Source organism: Chiloscyllium plagiosum, chromosome 7 (assembly GCF_004010195.1).
Source record: "Chiloscyllium plagiosum isolate BGI_BamShark_2017 chromosome 7, ASM401019v2, whole genome shotgun sequence".
Taxonomy (NCBI): domain Eukaryota; kingdom Metazoa; phylum Chordata; class Chondrichthyes; order Orectolobiformes; family Hemiscylliidae; genus Chiloscyllium; species Chiloscyllium plagiosum.
The window spans coordinates 34618781-34639612 of record NC_057716.1 but is presented as its reverse complement, the minus strand read 5'-3'; the positions used below and the strand labels follow the sequence as shown (position 1 = coordinate 34639612).

The window sequence follows — 20832 nt, the reverse complement described above, 5'->3', positions numbered from 1 at the left end:
ACTCTTGCCCAGTGGTATACACCTATCCCTTTCTATCACTAAAGTAAACATAACAGAATTGTGATCGCTATCAACAAAGTGCTCACCTACTTCCAAGTCTAACACCTGGCCTGGTTCGTTACCCAGAACCAAATCCAGTATGGCCTCACCTCTTGTTGGCCTGTCTACATATTGTGTCAGGAAACTCTCCTGCACACATTGAACAAACACTGTCCCATCTAACGAACTTGAGCTATAGCTTTCCCCATCAATATCAGGAAAGTTAAAGTCCCCCATAACAACCACCCTATTACTGTCACTCATCTCCTGAATCACCTTCCCAATCCTTTCTTCAATGATTTTAGGACTATTAGGAGGCCTGTAAAAAACTCCTAACAGGGTGAGCTCACCTTTCCTATTCCTAACCTCAGCCCAAACTACCTCAGGTGGCAAGTCCTCATCCATCGTCCTTTCCACCACTGTAATACTATCTTTGACAAGCAATGCCACACCTCCCCCTCTTTTACCCCCACCTCTGTCCCTACTAAAACATTTAAATCCTGGAACCCGCAACTGCCAATCCTGTCCCTGTTCTAGCCATGTCTCCGTAATAGCCACAACATCGAAGTCCCAGGTACCTACCCACGCTGCAAGTTCACCTACCTTATTTCGTATACTTCTTGCATTGAAGTATACACACTTCAAGCCACTTTCCTGTTTACAGGCACCCTCCTTTGAAATTGATGCTATGTTCCTAACCTCCCTACACTCCAGGCTCTGCACCCTGAAGCTACAATCTGGGTTTCCATGCCCCTGCAGAGTTAGTTTAAACCCCCCAAAAGAGCACTAGCAAACCTCCCGCCAAGGATACTGGTGCCTCTCAGGTTCAGGTGTAGACCATCCTGTTTATAGAGGTCCCACCGTCCCCAGAAAGAACCCCAGTTATCCAAAAACTGGACTCCCTCCCTCCTGCACCATCCCTGTAGCCACGCATTTAAGTGTTCTCTTTCCCTATTCCTCGAATCTCTATCACGTGGCACGGGTAACAAACCAGAGCCAACAACTCTGTTCGTTCTAACTCTAAGCTTCCAACCTAGCTCCCTGAAAGCCTGTCTAACATCCTCTGCACTCCTCCTACCTATGTCGTTGGTGGCAATGTGGACCACGACTTCGGGTTGCTCCCCCCCCCCCTCCAGGACCCGGCAAACACGGTCAGAGACATCACGTACCCTTGCACCTGGGAGGCAACATACCAAACGTGAGTCTCTCTCGTTCCCACAAAACCGCCTATCTGTGCCCCGAACTATCGAGTCCCCAATTACTACTGCTCTGCTCTTCTTCACCCTTCCCTTCTGAGTAACGGGGACAGGCTCCGTGCCAGAGGCCTGAGCCCCGTTACTTGCCCCTGGTAAGTCGTCCCCCCCACAAGTATCCAAAACGGTATACTTGTTCTTGAGGGGAACAGCCGCAGGGGTTCCCTGCACTGGCTGCTTTCTCCCAGTCCCCCTCACTGTCACCCATCACTCTTAGGTTTAAAAGAAACAAAAAGGGTATGAGAAGAAGGTGGAACAAAGTACTGAGTTGGATATCAGCCATAATCATACTGAACAGCAGGTACAGGTTTGGAAGACCAAATTGCCTATTCCTTCTTGTAGTTTCTATGTTTCTATGATACTACATTTTATTGTATTCTTTACAAATTAGCAAATACTTTTGATGAGAATACTTATATATTTTTGTTAAAAAACATTTGTAACCTACATCATCAGGACAGGAGTATCGTCTAAATGATGTATGGCAATTAGAACATCTAGTTACAAATATTTTCTTCCAAGTAAACTGGCCACAGCTCACAAATTTAATATAAAAAATGAAGAAATTAGACTGCAATGACTCATTCTTACTGTTCAGATTAAGATCACCTAAAGATTTAAATTTCACATTGAGACCACTCTCAAATAGAAGCAATTGACAAGGTCCAATAGTTGTGTTTGAGAACACTGGTGAACGATGAAATGAAGGTTGCATTAATCTAACCAATAAAGGATAAGATCTTGTGTAAGTCGGTATAAAATCTGCCCAAGGTGACTGAAAAATAGAGGAAGAACAAAGTTGACCAAATCATTATTTTGGTATTTGGAAATGTGACGATGCTGTCACTTTAAAAAAGTTATTTTGTCCTTGGTTCTTGTTCAAAAGAGATCGTAAAGGCAGAGGTACCGAAGAATCTAATTTAGTAAGTTCTCCCAGTTCAGACTTTTTATAGTTTGTTTTAGCTGTGGCAGTCACAAGACACAGAAAGGATCCAACCTTCAGCAGAAGATTCCTGACTGACTTTGCTTATTGAAATCTCTTTGGAAATTGTTCCCTCCTGCGTGTAAAAACCTGTGTTTAAATTTACCCATTTGCCAAGGGCGTGCTTATTGGATGCTCCTGGATTGGAACAACTCCTTTGTTAAGTTGCTGTATTGGGTTAGTTAAGTTTTTCAATAGTTAAATTATTCTAAAGTCTGCTGTCTTTTGTTAGTGTTTTAACTGTAGTTTTTAAATAAATTCTGTTTTGCTTAAAGCCGAGCAGTTTGACAGCTGCATCATACTTTGAGTATCCACTTCACATTTGCCTTTAAAGTAAGAAAAAGTTTAGGGACTTCTTAAAATATTCTGAGGGGGTCTGGCCTGGTCCAGATCAGAAGTCTGCATAAATTGAAGCAGTAGATTCAGTCAGCAATAATCTATTACACTGCAGGATAATTTACATAAAACCAAAAGGCGATGGAAGCAGAATATTTAAGGCAGAGATAAATAGATATTTGATAAGCATAGGTGTGAAAGGATAACTGGGGAGGCAGTGTAGAGTTGAGGTTACAAACAGACCAGCCATGATTTTATTAAATGGTAGAGAAGGCCTTCAAGATAAGCCAAAGTCACCTTTGCTCAGATACTTTAGCTTTACCCAGTAACAAATTTACTTCCTAGTTGATGGCTGAACTATTGAAGATTCACGGAAACTTTCTCAGACCAACATCTAACCAACCGGCCAGAACAGCAAAGTACTGATGCATTTTGTTTTGTGTGATGCCAATCCTTCCAACTTGGATACATTTTCCAGAGTATAATGCAAGTACATAGAGATAGTGAAGGCCCATCATCAGTGTTCAGTTGTTTATGTCTTGTCAATCTTTAGTATTTTACCCATAAGTCAGTAATATTAATCAAATCCAAATCCATCGGATCCAGTCAATATTTTTCTGAGCCACTTGCTAGGCACCGAAGAACCCAACTAAAATGATGCAACTAATGTGACACAAAAATATTTCCTAGTTTTGAAAAAATTATCCAAGATCTTGGCTTTTGAGACATGGAAGCCAGAAACTCATGTCAAAATCACTTTTCTGTGTGGTGTTGACTTCACCAAGGCAGATTCACTTTGGAACAGAGGGTTAATTAAAAATGAAGAAATGATTAATTCTCTCTGCCATTAAAAAGTGGCACAAATATTAATTTAGTCACTGCCAAAGGTGTCAGAAAACTTGTTTTGTAAAGCATAATCTGGAATTTGACTTATTTTTATTCAATTGTGGGAAGTGGGCATCACTGGGTGATCAGCATTTATTGCTGGTCCCTGTAGAATACTGGGTTTACCGTAAATTTAAACACACAGATGTCAAAGGTTAGGCATGTGACATGCATCAATGTGCTTTTCAGGAAAATTAATGAACACTTGATGCCTGATGAAATAATGTTTAATTTCAAGGTCTGAGAAAGTAGCTTTCGAACTTCAGGATACAGGAAGTACTGAAATGTATTGTTTGAAAGATCATGCTGCTTTCTCATGGCAAAACATATACCAGAGACTAATTTTGAAATTGGTGTTGGCAATAGCATAAAGTTGCTTCTTACCACGTTCTACTTCATTGCCAACCATGGCCTGTTTCTGACGTAGCAAAAGATCACGTTCCTCAAGCAGATGCTCGTGCTGCTGGTTGAGTTCATGAAACTGTTTGCTTAAAAGTTCCACCTTTAGGGCCAATTGTTGTTGGGATTCTTCCTTCTGCTGCAAAGTTTCCTCCAGCACAGCTTTTTCTGTTACATACCCATCAATCAATCCTAAAAGCAAAAGATATACACTAAAAGAACATATTTTGATCATATTTCAAGCTGCCTTATCAGTCTTCATTTCTGAATTTCTAATGACTTTGAACTGTCATCTGAAACCAATTTTGACCAATCAAAGACAATAGCGCAAATTGCTGAAAGCTCCAAATAGATGATGTAGTCAGCAGGAAAGAGACAAAGTGGTGTAGAGTCACTTACATAGAACATACAGCATTACAGTGCAGTACAGGTCCTTCAGCCCTCAATGTTGTGCTGTCCTGCAAAATTAATCTGATGCCCATCTAACCTACACCGTTCCATTATTATTTATATGTATACCCAATGTCCATCTAAACGCCCTTAATGTCGGCGAATCTACTACTGCTGCAGGCAGCCCGTTGCGCGCCCCTACTACTCTCTGAATAAAGAAGCTACCCCCTACATCGATCACTCCTCAATTTAAAACGAGGTCCCCTTGTGTTAGCCTTCACCACCCTATCTAACCCTCTGATTATCTTATATGTCTCTCCAACTAAAACAGCCTCAGTTCCCTCAGCCTTTCCTCGTAAGACCTTCCTTCCATACCAGGCAACATCCTAGTAAATCTCCTCTGAACCCTTTCCAAAGCTTCCACATCCTTCCTATAATGTGGCGACCAGAACTGTATGCAATACTTCAGTTGCGGCCTTACCAGTGTCTTGTACAGCTGCAACATGACCTCATGGCTCCGAACTCAATCCCAATAAACACCAACATGCCATATGCCTTCTTAACAACCCTATCCAACTGGGTGGCAACTTTCAGGGATTAATGCACCTGGACACAGAGATCTGTGTTTACCTACACTGCCAAGACTTTTACCATTAGCCCAGTACTCTGCATTCCTGTTAGTTCTTCCAAAGTGAACTATCTCACACCTTTCTGCATTAAACTCTATTTGCCAATTCTCAACCCAGCTCTGTATCTTATCTATGTCCCTCTGTAACCCACAACATCCTTTGGCACTACCCACAAATCTGTCCACCTTAATGTCATCTGCAAATTAACTAACCCATCCTTCTACACCTACATCTAGACCATTTATAAAAATGACAAACAGTAGTGGCTCCAATACAGATCTTTGCAGCACACTATGAGTAACTGAGCTCCATGACGAACATTTCCCATTAACCACCACCTTCCATCTTTTTTCAGCTAGCCAATTTCTGACCCAAACCGCTAAATCACCTTCAATCTCGAAACTCCATATTTTATGCAACAGCCTACCGTGTGGAACCTTATCAAACACCTTACTGAAATACACATACACCACATCAACTGCTTTACCTTCATTCACCTGTTTTGTCACCTTCTTGAAGAAATCAGTAAAGTTAGTGAGGCACGACCTACCCTCCACAAAACCGTGTTGACTATCCCTAATCAAATTATTCCTTTCCATATGATTATAAATCCTATCTCTTATAACCTTTTCCAACATCTTACCCACAACCGAAGTAAGGCTCAATGGCCTATAATTACCAGTCATGATTTGGAGATGCCAGTGTTGGACTGGGGTGTACAAAGTTAAAAATCACACAACACCAGGTTATAGTCCAACAGGTTTAATTGGAAGCACACTAGCTTTCGGAGCGACGCTCCTTCATCAGGTGATTGTGGAGGGCTCGATTGTAACACAGAATTTATAGCAAAAATTTGCAGTGTGATGTAACTGAGAGGCAGATAGCACTAAAATGGAAAATACCAATTAACCATAAGCCAATTCAGAGAAAGTGAAAAATTAAAACATTCTCAATTGGGAATTATACTGCATGTGTGCGAGTGCACACAGTATAAAATAAGACTGGGAAGTTGACAGCCATGTGGAATTATGTTGTGGTTGGATGTTTAATAATCCTGCTTACAAGGTAAGTTAAGAAAGGAAGAAAAGGTAGTGGTCTTGGTTAAGGATACCTTTGAAGTGCTGAGCAGAGAAAATGGCTCTAGGGGCCAAGGTAAGATTCAGTTTGGTTGGAGCCAAGGAACAAGACCACCAACTTGTGGGACGGATGTAGAAGAAAATCTCTCAGAAAATTAGAAAGGTGCAAACATTTCAGAGTATTTACAATGGTGAACTTTAATCATTTGAACATTGACTGGGATAATGGTAGGCAGGTCAAATAGATCCAATGTTAGTGAGGCAACATTTATGCACAATGTTCATAAGGTTTAGGATGATGGTGGAAAAGGAAAATCTAGAATAATATCAATCAACTAGCGGAGAGTGGACTTCAATGGAGCAAGAACAGAGCCAAAGGATCAAAAGTTAATGTGGAAAAACGTTCAGAGAGGAGATGGTTCAAGTACGTTCAAGGTATATTCCCTCGAAAGGAAAAGGTTAGGCAAACAAATCTATAATTCCTTGGATGACAAAGGAGAAAGTGCACTAATGATGAGTGTCAAGTAGTAAATACAACTGAGAATCAGGTTGAACACACAAGGAAAAAACAAAAGAAAATATGAAAAGTAAAGAAAGATTATGAAAAATGACTGGCAGCTAATATAAAAGGGAATTCCAAGTTTGCTACATGCACAAAAAAAGATGAAAAGGGTGGCAAAAGGAGGAATAAGGCAGTTTAGGGACCAAAAAGTAAATTTACACATAGACACAGACGGCACAGACAAAGTAGTAAACGAATATCTTGCAACTTTTTAACCAAGGACGAAGATGTTATCTAATAAGAGGAGAAACCTCAGACACAACAAGTGTTTGTAATGGATACGGTGGTGTTATTTGATAAGTTGTAGGTACTAAGAGTTTGTAAGGCACCAAGACCAGATGAGATGCATCCAAGGAAGTGAGTGCTGAAATTGCAAAAGGAGAAAGTGAGGTCTGCAGATGCTGGAGATCAGAGCTGGAAATGTGTTGCTGGAAAAGCGCAGCAGGTCAGGCAGCATCCAGGGAACAGGAGAATCGACGTTTCGGGCATAAGCCCTTCTTCAGGAAGGGCTTATGCCCGAAACGTCGATTCTCCTGTTCCCTGGATGCTGCCTGACCTGCTGCGCTTTTCCAGCAACACATTTCCAGCCCAGAAATTGCAAAACACTGACATAAATCTTCGGTCTCCCTTGGCTTCAGAATTAGTGCCAGAGGACTAGAGAACTGCAAACACTACAACCCTATTTAAAAAAAAAGTGCAAAGTGAAGCTCAACAATGTGAGAGCAGTTAGTCTGTTTTACATTGGTAGTATGGAAACTTCTCGAAACAATAACTCAGGACAGAATGAACAGTCACATGGACAAATGTGGGTTAATTAAGGAAAACAGCTCATATTTCTAAAGGGAAAATTGTACCTAAGTAACTCACTGGAGCTGTTTGAAGAGATAACAAGAGATGGTTTATGAGGGCAATGCTGTTAATGTGGTGTTTGTGGATTTGTAAAACATGCTTGAAATAGTATCACACAGCAAGCATGTGAGGAAAGAATAAACAGGGCAATATCATTTTGGATACTAAACTGGCTGAGTATTTTGAAATAATTATGAAATAATGAAATAAAAACAAAGTATTGGACAAAGTATCAGCAAGTCAGACAACATCTGTGGAGACAAAATCAGAGTTAACATTTCGAGTCCAGTATGACTCTTCTTTCTCAGAGTTCTAGATGTCACACATCATGATAGATGTTAATGCACTGAAGCAAATGCAGGAAAAGGTGACGAAAATGGTTCCAGGGATGGGAAACTTCAGTTAATGAAGATAAATTGGAGGAGGTGGGATTGTTTTCCTTGGAGAAGAAAAGGCTGAGGAGATTTGATTGGAGTTTTCAAAATCATAATGAGTTCTGATAAAGTAGAGAGGGAGAAACTGTTCCACTTGTAAAAAGATCAAATGAGAGAGCACAGATTTAAGGTAATTTTGAAATAAGTAAATACAAGGTGAGAGACAAAGAACTTTTTGACACAATGATTTGGGTCTGGAATGATTATTTGAACAGAAACAACATTCCGGGAAAGACACCAAGTCATTGGACAATTGGTGCGGCACAATGGATTGCATAGTCTCTTTCTACATTGTAACCATTCTGTGATCTGTGACTATGATTTTGTGCTTGTAATGACTATCTAATTGATCACTCTTCTTGCACAACATATTCAAAATTGACATTTTTACCCTTGGCTTTGTGGAGCTCCAATTCCAGCTCTCTCTTTGCTTCAGATTCATCATTGAGGTGTTCCAATAACTTCTGATGTTCTTTGCCAACTAGCTCCACTGTCTCTTGGGTTTTGCGGCTGAACTCTTTTTCCAAATGTTCACTGATTCCATGGCTCTGTGCCAGCTAGGCAGAAACAGAAGGGTCATATCAAAGCAAGGCAAAACCTTTTCAAGTTTATGAATCCATCATATTATATGGTCTGCAAGAACAACATTCTGGTAAACCCTTGAAGTACTTGCATTAACATTCACAGCATTTGCAGCATGTTGTAGCACATGATACACTTTCTTTTAAAAACACTGAGCTCTTTAATCAATCTTCATATTGTGACCTTTCACAAAGTGCTTCCCTGCAGCACCCTGTCAATTTCCTTTCTCAGTGTGAAAACTGATTAGCACCCTCCTGCTTCAATTCTTTCCTCCATTGAAAAAACTCTCAAAGTTTACATTTTAGCATGAGAACATCTTAAAGGCTGCATGATACATATACACTCATACATACACACATATATATTAGTCAGTAAATGATGATCTCTGAAGTTCAATAACCAGCAAACTTCTAACAGCCAGATTCAAATCTAAGAATTAACAAAAAATATGGCCCACTGTAAAAACAGGCACAAAATATCAAAAGATGTGTCACCGATGCCTCAGGTGCAGCTTAAAAATGAGGAAGAATACAAATTACAATAGATTGATGATTACATTGTCAAGGGGAAAGTGTGATTTAGTTTTTTTGAAAGAGTGACCAGGCGTATAGATGAGGGAAATGCTTTTGATGTAGTCTACATGAATTTCAGTGAAGCATTTGATAAGGTCCTGCATAGGAGACTGATGGCAAAGATAAGAACCTATGGGTTCGAAGGAAAGTTTGCTGATTGGATGCACAATTGGCTGGGAGGCAAGAAATAGAGGGTGACGGTTAAGAGATGTTCTTGTGACTGGAAGCATTTGTCAAATGCAGTCCTCCAGGGTCAATATTGAGGGGCCCTTGCTGCTTGTGGCTGACATAAACAATTTAGACTTCGACATAGGAGAGTTGATCAGAAAGTTCAAGGATGACGGGGAATTGATGGGACGATAAATAGTGTGGAGGATAGCTTTATGTTATAGAAAAATATAAATGGGTTAGTCAGATGAGCAGAAGGAAATGGAATTCAGTCTGGATAAGTGATGCACTTGCGCAGGACAAACAAGGCAAGGGAATACATGATGAACATTTGGACCCTGTCAATTACGGGGGATCAGAAGAATCGTGGTGGGCATGTACACCAATCCCTTAAGGCATCAAAACAGGTAGAGAAGGTTAAAAACATTGGTAAAGGCGGCATATGCTTACTTGCCTTTGTTAGCTGAAGCATAGAGTTTAAGAGCACGGTGGTTATGCTGGAACTGTATTAAATGTTGGTTGGGCCACAGCGAGAGTACTGTGTGCAGTTCTGGAATCCGTATCATAGAACTGATGTGATAGCAGTGAAGAGAGTACAGAGGAGATTTACCCGGATGTTGCCCTGGGCTTTCCGATATGATTGGATACACCAGAGTTTTTCTTGCGTCAGAGGAGACAGAGAGGACATGATTGAGATGTATAAAATTTCGAGAGGCCCAGGTGGAGCAGACAACCTATCAAATCTGTACCAGTCTTAAACATGTATCTTACTATTCTAATTCTATATTCCAGCACTTGCCATAGCCTGTGCGCGCTTTGGCATCAAAATACTTAAATGTTCTGAGCTATTTTGCCTCTAAAATGTTTATAGGCAATAGTTCCAGATTTGCTCCATTGTCTGAGTGAAAACATTTTTCCTCATGGTTATGGACCAGACCAGATGCCCCTCAAAATATTCAAGAAGGTAGCCTAGCCTCTAACATTTTCATATTTTAAAGGCAAATTTAAAGGGCGACTGTCTGTGTGGAGTTTGCACATTCTCGCTGTCTCTGCATGGGTTTTCTCTGGGTGCTCCAGTTTCCTCCCACAGTTCAAAGACCTGAAGGTTAGTCGGATTGGCCATGTTAAATTCAGGGATGTAGGTTAGGTGCATTAGCCAGGGGAAATGTACCAATCTAAAAGTGGCTTAAATGTCCCTATTGTATTGGACTCGACTACCACTATTGGCAGTGCATTCCACGCACCCACCACTGTGTGTAAAGAACCAATCTCTGATATCTCCCCTAAACTTTCCTCCAATCACCTCCAAACTCCTTTCTCTTTATTTGAGGGCTGTATCTGTTTTCAGTTTCCTAAACCTTATATATACCTCCAATTGATTCATTCTGCAATGTTAGGTCTTGAATGGCCCATTCCTTAGCTGGATTATTTATCTATTGCTTCAAGAAATCTTCTTGGACAAACATAAATTAACCCTATCCTAGCACCAAGCACGAAGGGAGTAAATACTGGGGAAGTTAAAATCACCCATCACAAAAAACTTGTTTCTTTTCATTTTTTCCATGATCTGTCTGCAAATCTGTTCCTCTATCCCCTACTGGCTGTTGGGAGGCCTGTAGTATAATCCCAAAATAATTCCACCCTTTCCAATTCTGGGGTCTACCCATACGGCCTGACTGGATGAGCCCTAATAAGGTATACTCCCTCAGTACAGCGGTGATATTCTCCCTAATCAGTAACACATCTCCCCCACCTCTTTTACATCTCTCCATATCATGTCTGAAACATCTAAATCCCAGAACACTAAGCTAATGGTATTGTCCCTCTCTCAACCAAGTCTTTGTAATAGCTTCATAGATTTATGTACAAATCCAAGTTCTAACTGCATGATATCATAGTGCTTGGGGTATTAAAATAAATACACTTCAGACACCCAGTCTTACTGTGCTCAGTGACCTCTCCCTGTCTGTTATTCCTCTTAGACTTATTGGCCTTATTCTCTGATTCCTGCTCAGTCATTTCACTTGCTGACCTACTGCTCCCATTTTCACCCACCTCCCAGGCCTCACTAATTTAAACCCTCCCAGATGACACTAGCGAACCTCCCTGTCAGGATCGTGGTACCCCTTCAGTTTAGGTGCAACCCCTCCTTCTTGTATAGGTCTCACTTGCTCCACATACCTAAAGTCCTTCTTCCCGCACCAGCTCTTTGGCCACTTTTTAAAACTTTATTATTTTCCTATTCCTAGCCTTACTGTCATGTGGCACAGGAAGTAATCATGAGATCACAAATGCGGAGGTCCTGCTTTTCAACTTACTACCTAACTCCCTGAACTCCCTTTGTAGGGCCCTGTCACTCTTCCTGCCTATGTACCACAACCTCTGGATGCTTACCCTGCCTTTTGAGAATGTTGCGTGCCCACTCAGACATCCTTGAACCCGGTACCAGGAATGCAACACACCACTGTAGTGTTTCTTTTGAGATCACAGAAGTGCCTACCTGGTCCTCTGACTTTAGCGTCCCTTATTATTATCATTCTGCTGTACTTTGACTTGGGGCCACTCAGTGGTTAGCACAGTTGCCTCACTGCGCTAGGGACCTGGGTTCGATTCCACCCTCAGGAAACAGTCTATATGGAATTTGTACATTCTTCCCATGTCTGCCTGGGTTTCCTCCCACAGTCCAAAGATGTGGGTGTTAGGAAGATTGGCCATGCTAAATTGCCCATTGTGTACAAGGTCATACAGGCTACATAGGAAATGCAGGGTTACAGGGACAGGGTAGGGGGCGAGTCTGGGTGGGATGCTTTTCAGATGATCAGTGTGGACTTGATGGGCCAAATGGCCTGCTTCTACAGTGTAGAGATGACTCTCTCTACTGTACAAGAGGTGTACAACTTTGGTGCCACCATTTTGGCTGCTGCTGTTGCCATGTTTCAGTCGGTAACCTCCTCCCACCACCCCCAACAGTACCCAAAACAGGATACTTATTAGAGAAGGGATAGCCACTGGGCACTCTTAGCTCACTCTGTTCTTTAAACAATACTTACTTGTCTTGTTGACTCAGTGACTAATTCCAGCAACTTGCCTATAGCAACTTGCAAACGGACACAAGTGCTCAGTATTAGCTCCTCATTGTCAGGCCCCATGTCAGGCCCAGCGAACATACTTTCTGATAGCCACTGGGAAAGTTCCAGCCCTTCATCAGTCAGTGCTGACCAGAAGCTGTTATCTTTGGTGATGGTAACATTTTCCTGAGTTATGCTCAAATCACCTTTAAAACAAAAAGAGTAAAATAGTTGGTGGAAAGGTTCTAGCTATTTGGTCAGAAAAAGATATAACATGCTTAACTTACAACAGTATATCAAATAAACCATTACTTGGGATAAAATTATTTATAAACTTCAAAGATTTGGGATACATTAAACATTGATATTTCACAATGATGTGCCTTAAGAAAAAGAAGTGGTCAAGTTCAGAGCTTCGCTAAAAACAAATAGCAGAGGAGCACTATTTATTAGGAACAGCACAAAACCTTTGTGCATTGGTATAAATCAAATAAGTCAATCATCTCAATTGGACTTGTTTACAGAGCCAAAACTTGTAAAGTATTTATATTGAATGGATGAAATTATGCTCCAGGTTTGACAACTATACATAGTTAATATATCCCCAAAGCTCCTTTCGGTCTTTCTGAGAAAGAGGTCAATTCATCAGAACAGTTGGTGAATCACCGATAACTACAAGCATAAATGAAACTTGAAAGAACTTGGAACTCTGAATCTGCATTGCCAAATTAACCAGCTAACTAAAGTTCTACACCCAAAATGAATTCCAATTCATGCTAGCAATTTTTCAAAGTGCTACATAATCAACTCAAGCTTATTAATCTTGATTCTGGTTCAAATATAACCCTTTGTTTTCTTGGACTTTTCACTACCTTTTACGCCAGAAACTGCTTCAAAAGTTCAGCTCCACTGCAAATATAACTAAAAGCCTATTAATTCAGTCCAAAGGTCAAAGAAGTCAACAAGAAGTTAAGTTTGCTTGGTTTCTCTTTCAGCTACCAAACCAGTATATTTTGGGGGGAAGGAAGTATGAAATAAGTGACTATAAATGTATTTACAGTTATAGCTTGTGCATACCTTTGTCTTGATCCAGCAGAGGTTTAGCTTTCATCCATGGAGGTTGACCTCGAGCTTCTAGATCTGAATTACTCATCATTCCTCCATGATCTAACATACCTTCCAGTTTGTTTCCATCCAGGAAGAGTCCTATTTGCCTACTGATCATATCTTCTGAAGCAAATATCACTCTCACCACTTCTGCAAACAGCTTCAGCACTTGTTGGTGGGAATGCTCCAAGTTTTTTCTGAATGGGAGAAAGCAGCACTAATTAGTTATTCAAACTAATAATCTACCCACGCTAATAAACCTATCCGGTCATCTATTTTGTTTGTCTTGTGGAGTACTTCACCTACCATTAATTCAATGTTAAATGTCACAATTACTCCACACTAAAACAATTAAAAGTTCCAGGCTTGATTGACTCAGTGGGTAACAGGTCAAATTAGACTCAGAGCTGAGTATCAGAGCGAACCCCCAATCCTGTCAATTCAATGTCTATTTACCAACAGATATAGAAAGCATTCTGTCCAATTCTGTGGAATCACATTTAACAATTGCTATTTTACTTTAGGTTTCGCAAGCCCATTTGGTCAGTACAATCTGTATTCTGCACAACCATAAGGAGCATGCTGTTTGATACAATCAGCAATCGTTGACTATCAGGCAGCCCTTGCTGAACAATTCAGGATATAGCTATATTCATGACCAATTGAAGATAATTAGGTGAGCTTGGAACACGACTCACGTGCACGGTTTTTTTTAGAATTAGAATCCGCACAGTGTGAAAGCAGGCTATTTGACCCAACAAGTCCACACCAACCCTCCGAAGAGTACCCCACCCAGACGTATTCCCCTACATCAATTACTCTAGATTTCATCTAACGAATGCACCTTGCCTACACATCCCTGAACACTATGGGTAATTTAGCATGGCCAATTTACCTAACCTGCACATCTTTGGACTGTGGGAGGAAACCCACGCAGACACTGAGAGAATGTGCAAACTCCACACAGATAGTCACCCAAGGAATCAAACCTGGGTCCCTGGTGCTATGAGGCAGCAGTGCGCCACTGAGCCGCCCTAATTCTGTGTCCTCACACTTCCAGTGAATAGAAAAGATTCAGAGGGTGAGCCAAATGCAGGCAAATGGTACTAGGTTAGCTCAGGAAAACTGGTCGGCATGGATAAGTTGGACCAAAGGGCCTGTTTTCATCCTGTACGGCTCTACAAGTTGAGCTGAGCTGTGATGGCCCCCATGGTTGAATAACATCAGACTTGGAGGAAGTCATTCAGCCCGACCCACCAGGGCTCCACACACCGAACAAAATTCTAACAATCTCAGTCTTTGTAGCTCCAAATAACCCCAGCAGCTTTTTTTCAGGGAGGGGTGGGGGTAGGGATAGAGTTCCAGATTTCAGCTCCTCCCTTTTGTGAAGAAGTGCCTCCTGACATCACTCTTGAACAGCGTTGCTCTCTGTTTAAAATTTCACCCCTTTGTTTCAGAATCTTGCAATTCTTTCAAATCACTTTATCATTTTATAGTCTCACAATTCAGAAGGGGAGAAAGTTGCAGCTAACAAAAGAAAACCCCCATAAATACCACACTGCTCCAGAGCAACAAATGACCACAAGTCTCAAAATGAGGACAAGGGGACTTAAGATCGTGTACCATGTTCACATAATCTAACCCTTTAAAACCCTAATATTGCTTTAGTGAATCGGTACTGCACCCTTTCCAAAGGGCTAAATCTCCTTCCTGAGGTGCTGAACTGAATGCAGTTTTCCATATAAGGTCAGACTCCAAGACTCAAGAAAAACAATTTCTTCCCCCTTTGCATTCAAGTCCAGTTGAGCTAAAGGCCAACAGTCTTCTGGGCTGCTTTTAGCAACTGTCCATGATTGCCAGATTATTTTATGCAAATGAACATTCAAATCCTCCAGCTCCACCATAATTCCTAGATTCTCATATTAAGAAAGTATTCCGATTTATACTTCTCAGATTTGAAGTGGACACCTCATATTTCCCTAGGAGAAACTGAGGACTGCAGACGCTAGAGAGTCAGAGTTGAAGAGAGTGGTGCTGGAAAAGCACAGCAGGTCAGGCAACATCTGAAGAGCAGGAGAACTGACACCCCGCACACAAGCCCTCCCATCAGGAATGAAGGGCCCATGACAGAGACATTGACTCTCCTGCTCTTTGGACGCCACTCGACCCGCCGCACCCCTCCAGCGCCACATCCCTTGCCTCATTAAGCGCCGCCTGTCACAATTTTGCCAATTTTTCATAGTCTGTTCATAAGGCTCCTTGTGATGCAATGGTAATGCCCCTATCTCTGCGCCAGATGGTCCAGGTTCAAGTCCTAACTTTCCCACATGTTGCTTAAAATAACTATGTAGTCTGTTCATGTCCCTTTGTAACTCCCTATTCACATCTATCTATACAACATACTGTTCCTTCCTAACTTAGTGTCACTCGTAAACATGAATATACAACTCTGCAGTCCTTCAAAGTCTTTGCATTCTGAGAGGCGAACAGCTAAGGCCCCAGCATAGACACCTGGGCAAAACCACCTCTCATATTTTGCCAACCAGGACACAGTGCCCTTTAGCCTTACTTTGAAATTCTTCGCCACCCCAGAGCAGTACAATATTTAGTTAAGGCTTTTTTTTTTATAGAAACCACAACCATCCCTCCCTCCAAAGTTGAGAGCTGCCTCCCTAAATATTTCCCTTCAGGTTGTAAGTTTGCTCGTTGAGCTGGTAGATTTGTTCTCAGATGTTTCGTCACCATGGTAGGTCACCATCAGTAATCCTCCGTTGGAAGCACTGGTGTTCTGTCCTACTTGCTATGTGTGCCTTGGTCTGTTGTGGTGGGTGATATCACTTCCGATTCTTTTTCTGAGAGGCCGGTAAGTGGGGTCCAAATCGATGCTTTTGTTAATGGAGTTCTGGTTTGAATGCCAGGCCTCTAGGAATTGGTTTAGCCTGTCGCAGGATGGATGTACTTGTTCCAGTCGAACTGGTGTCCCTCTTCATCTGTAAGGATACTAATGATAGTTGGTCATGCCTTTTGGTGGCTAGTTGGTGCTCATGTAACCTGGTGGCTAGTTTCCTGCCCGTTCGTCTGATGTATTGTTTGTTGCAGTTCTTGCAGGGTATTTTGTTTATGCAGTTCATTCTTCTGGTTGTTGGTGTGGGGTCCTTTAAATTCATCAGGAGCTGTTCCAGTGTAGTGGTAGGTTTGTGGGCCACCAAGATGCCTAGAGGCCGGAGTAGTCTGGTTGTCATCTCTGAGATGTCTTTAATGTATGGCAGGGTGGCTCAAGCTTCTGGGCCTGTTGTGTCTTCTGGTTTAGGTCTGTTATGTCGGAATTTGCAGCCTACGCTTATCGGGTACTCATTAGACTTAGACTTAGAAGAATACAGCGCAGTACAGGCCCTTTGGCCCTCGATGTTGCGCCGATCCAAGCCCACCTAACCTATACTAACCCACTATCCTCCATATACCTATCCAATGCCAGCTTAAATGCCCATAAAGAGGGAGAGTCCACCACTGCTACTGGCAGGGCATTCCATGAACTTACGACTCGCTGAGTGAAGAACCTACCCCTAACATCAGTCCTATATCTACCCCCCCTTAATTTAAAGCTATGCCCCCTTGTAATACCCGACTCAATACGCGGGGAAAGGTTCATACTGTCGACCCTATCTGACCCCCTAATCATCTTGTACACCTCAATCAAGTCACCCGTAAACCTTCTTTTCTCTAGTGAAAACAGCCCCAAGTGCCTCAGTCTTTCCTCATACGATTTTTCTTCCATACCAGGCAACATCCTGGTAAACCTCCTCTGCACCCGTTCCAATGCCTCCACATCCTTCCTATAGTATGGCGACCAAAACTGCACACAATATTCCAGATGCGGCCGTACCAGAGTCTTATACAACTGCATCATGACCTCAGGACTCCGGAACTCAATTCCTCTACCAATAAAAGCCAGTACGCCATATGCCTTCCTCACCGCACTATTTACTTGGGTGGCAACTTTCAGAGATCTGTGTACATGGACACCAAGATCCCTCTGCTCATCCACACTACCAAGTATCGACCATTAGCCCAGTACCCCATCTTTTTGTTATTCTTCCCAAAGTGAATCACCTCACACTTAGCTACATTGTATTCCATTTGCCACCTTTCTGCCCAGCTCTGCAGCTTCTCTATATCCTGCTGTAACCTGCCACATGCTTCCTCACTGTCAACAACTCCTCCGACTTTTGTGTCATCCGCAAACTTGCTCACCCAACCTTCTAACCCCTCTTCCAGATGATTTATAAAAATGACAAACAGCAATGGTCCCAACACAGATCCTTGCGGAACACCGCTAGTGACGGCACTCCATGAAGACACTTTGCCATCAACTACTACCCTCTGTCTTCTTCCATCCAGCCAATTCCTAATCCAAACCTCCAACTCACCCTCAATGCCATATCTCCGTATTTTCTGCAGTAGCCTACCATGGGGAACCTTATCAAACGCCTTACTAAAATCCATATATACCACATCTACCGCTTTCCCCTCATCAACCTCCTTCGTCACCTTTTCAAAGAATTCAATAAGGTTTGTGAGGCACGACCTGCCCTTCACAAAACCATGCTGACTATATTGTATCAGAATATGTTGTACAGGTGTTATTCCCTGGCTTTTTGTAGTTCCTGGGTGCGGCAGTGTATTGTGGCTTGTTTAAATAATCTAAAATCACAAACATTTCCCTTGCTGAGCGAGTGGCTATTTTCTTGCGTGAGAACGTGATGGTTTTGGAATACGAGGACCTTAACCACCTGAACCAGCAGGAATAACACCAAATGCTGTAGCTATCACCATGAGTTTGTCCAGCTCAGTCATCAGTCGCCGCCACTGAACAATGGCCATCATGTAACAGTGAACTCTGATACCTAGATCCTTGTTTCTGCAGTTACTCACGCTCAAGCAATATTCTACTGGCCCATAGTCAATCTTCTCTTCTTGCTTCTTTGGTGTTCATGTCTCTGATTCTCTCTGTTTTCTCCTTTTTGGGGCACTAGGGCAAGTTAAGCTAACTTCTGGCATACTTGGGCCAAAATGACTGCAATATTTGTCCATATAAAAACTGCAAGAACTGCAGATGCTGTAAATTAGAGACAAAAATAGAAATTGCTGAAAAAGCTAGCCGGTCAGGAAGCATTTGTGCATCCCCACCGTTGTATTTCATTTTCTATATGCTGAGTTCATTTGGAAATCCATGTAGATTTCTTCTATATTTTCCTAAACCTTCAGTTTCACATGTTTGCCAACATGAAGCAATTTCTACAGTTCTGCAGTTGCCATCCAAATCATTAATCTTAGCACGTGAGACCCAGTTGGGATAGGCTGTCCCATAACATGCCAAAATTTACTCATCATGACTGAGCTTTTTAACAATGGGCTATTCTTAATCAGTGTGCCTCCCAGTTACATTAAAATATGTGCGCGCAGACATGTAAAGGAATCAGGATATCACAAAAAGGATAAGGCCTGACTTTTGTTCCATATATCTTCTGGGCTTAAAAGATTTCCAGTTCATCAGTCTAATTTCCCCTCTTGCACATGCAGAAATTGAGCAAGGTCATATTTATACATGTGCATCTTAGAACAGAATAGAAACTTGATTGTGAAAACAAGCCATCCCGCCCAACAAGTCCACACTGATCCTCTGAAGAGCATCCCACCCAGACCCACCCTACTTCTCTACACTTTTCCCATGAATAATGCACTCAACCTACATATCCCCACACACCTTGGGCAATCCAGCATGGCCAATTCACTCAAGCCACACATTACCAGACCATGGGAGGAAACCCACACAGGCACGGAGATAATGCACAAACGCCGCACAGCCACCGAGGCCGGAATTGAACCCGGGTCCCCGGCGCCACGAGGCAGCAGAGCCAACCACTGAGCCACCATGCAGCCTTGTGAACAATCTGAACAAGCAGACTTTGCCATCTGGCTTTTGACTGTATAGTTTCCAATAAAGCAAGGTATTTCATAGTTATTGATTAAATCAAGTTTCCAAAAGCATATTGGATCCTACAAGCCCAAAGAGTCCCAGCAGCTAAAGGCCCCAACTCACATAAAAGGATAGTTCAGCCAAAGGATGAACTTGAAGGCAGAAAGAAATGGCTTATACAAAACCAAATGAAAAGTGGGAGAGCGCTCATAGAATCATGGAATTATACACTGCAGAAAATGACCTTTGGCCCATCAGATCTGTACCTGCAAGTGGTTAAGATCCCCGCATTCTAAAGCGTTCATAGTCTCATACATGACAAAATGGCTACTCGCTCAGTGAATCACAGGGAAAATACTGCCTGGGGAGTCATGGCTCAAGCTTCAAAAGGGGAGAACTTGGTGGTTGAAACAACAAAGAACATAAGCACTTAAAAGCAGCAATACTTGTTCATGGTCAAGGGACTGTTTGCTGCAAATTATAGCAAATATGTTCAAGCCTTATGCCTTCTTTAATTACACAGGAGACTAGAAAATCAGTCAATCTACCATGGCAATAACTCAGCCAGCATCATCTCACTAATCAATCAGGACCCTTTCTCTCCTATAGTATTAACTATTACAATTGTTTTAAATTTCACATTAATCCTGTACAGGTCGTTCTGCGTTTTATCAGTGTGAATTAGCTGTAATGCGATTGATGAATAGGGGATGCTGTTTCTAAAGCGCAAACTTTTAAAATGTGTTGGCTATAATGCAATTGCATCGCTAACACTTTGTGCTATTTTTATTGCACGATTTTTACAAAGCATGGGGTTGCACAAGAACGCAAACATTACGTTATCGAAGAAATACCTGCGCTCATTAGGACAGACATGAAAGGTTTTGCCAACATTTTTCTTCTAAACGAGTCACTTACTTGGTCTTTTATGATCGTAGTTATTCAGTTACAATTTTATGATTAACACAAGAAAAATCTTACTATATGAATAACAGAAATTAGAATTTTATTTATTTGTGTTTTCTGAAGTTATCTTAAATTCAGGGACCTAAACTAAATATATTTTGTTTCCCATTTAAGACAGAGATGAGGAGGAATTTCTTCTGAGAATAGTAAGACAGTGGAAATCTTTACCGCAGAAGGCTAGATCGTTAAATATATTCGAAGTAGGGAAAGACAGATTTGTAATCAGTAAGAAAATTAAGGCTGATATGGAAAAGGAATGGAAGTGGAATTGAGAACACCTACTGCGAATTCTCTTGCAAGGATGCCTTCTTTGAAGAAGCTCTCCTCCTCCCTCTACAAGGATCTCAGTGAGTCCCTCTCTCACTGCACCCCCCAGGTCATCTCATCTGCCCCGAAGCAGAAGGGCTTATGCCCGAAACGTCGATTTTCCTTCTCCTTTGATGCTGCCTGACCTGCTGCGCTTTTCCAGCAACACATTTTTAAGCTTGAGAAATATCAAATCAACCACGATGTCACTGAATGGTGGAATTGGTTTGATGGGTTGAGTGGCCTATTCTT

General features: G+C 41.8%; 1 protein-coding gene across 6 annotated transcripts in view; it reads right to left on the bottom strand.

Moving 5' to 3' along the window:
* pcnt (pericentrin) overlaps window positions 1-20832 on the bottom strand; it is a 312968-nt gene that overhangs the window by 142406 nt on the left and 149730 nt on the right. For 5 of the 6 annotated variants that reach the window (XM_043693410.1, XM_043693412.1, XM_043693416.1 and 2 more), the window contains 4 exons: window positions 13302-13528; window positions 12207-12430; window positions 8226-8391; window positions 3880-4086 (listed from right to left, as the gene is read on the bottom strand). In XM_043693410.1, coding sequence (XP_043549345.1) covers window positions 3880-4086; window positions 8226-8391; window positions 12207-12430; window positions 13302-13528 — 824 coding nt within the window. The remainder of the gene's footprint in view (window positions 1-3879; window positions 4087-8225; window positions 8392-12206; window positions 12431-13301; window positions 13529-20832) is intronic. The other variant, XM_043693413.1, reaches the window with a different exon arrangement.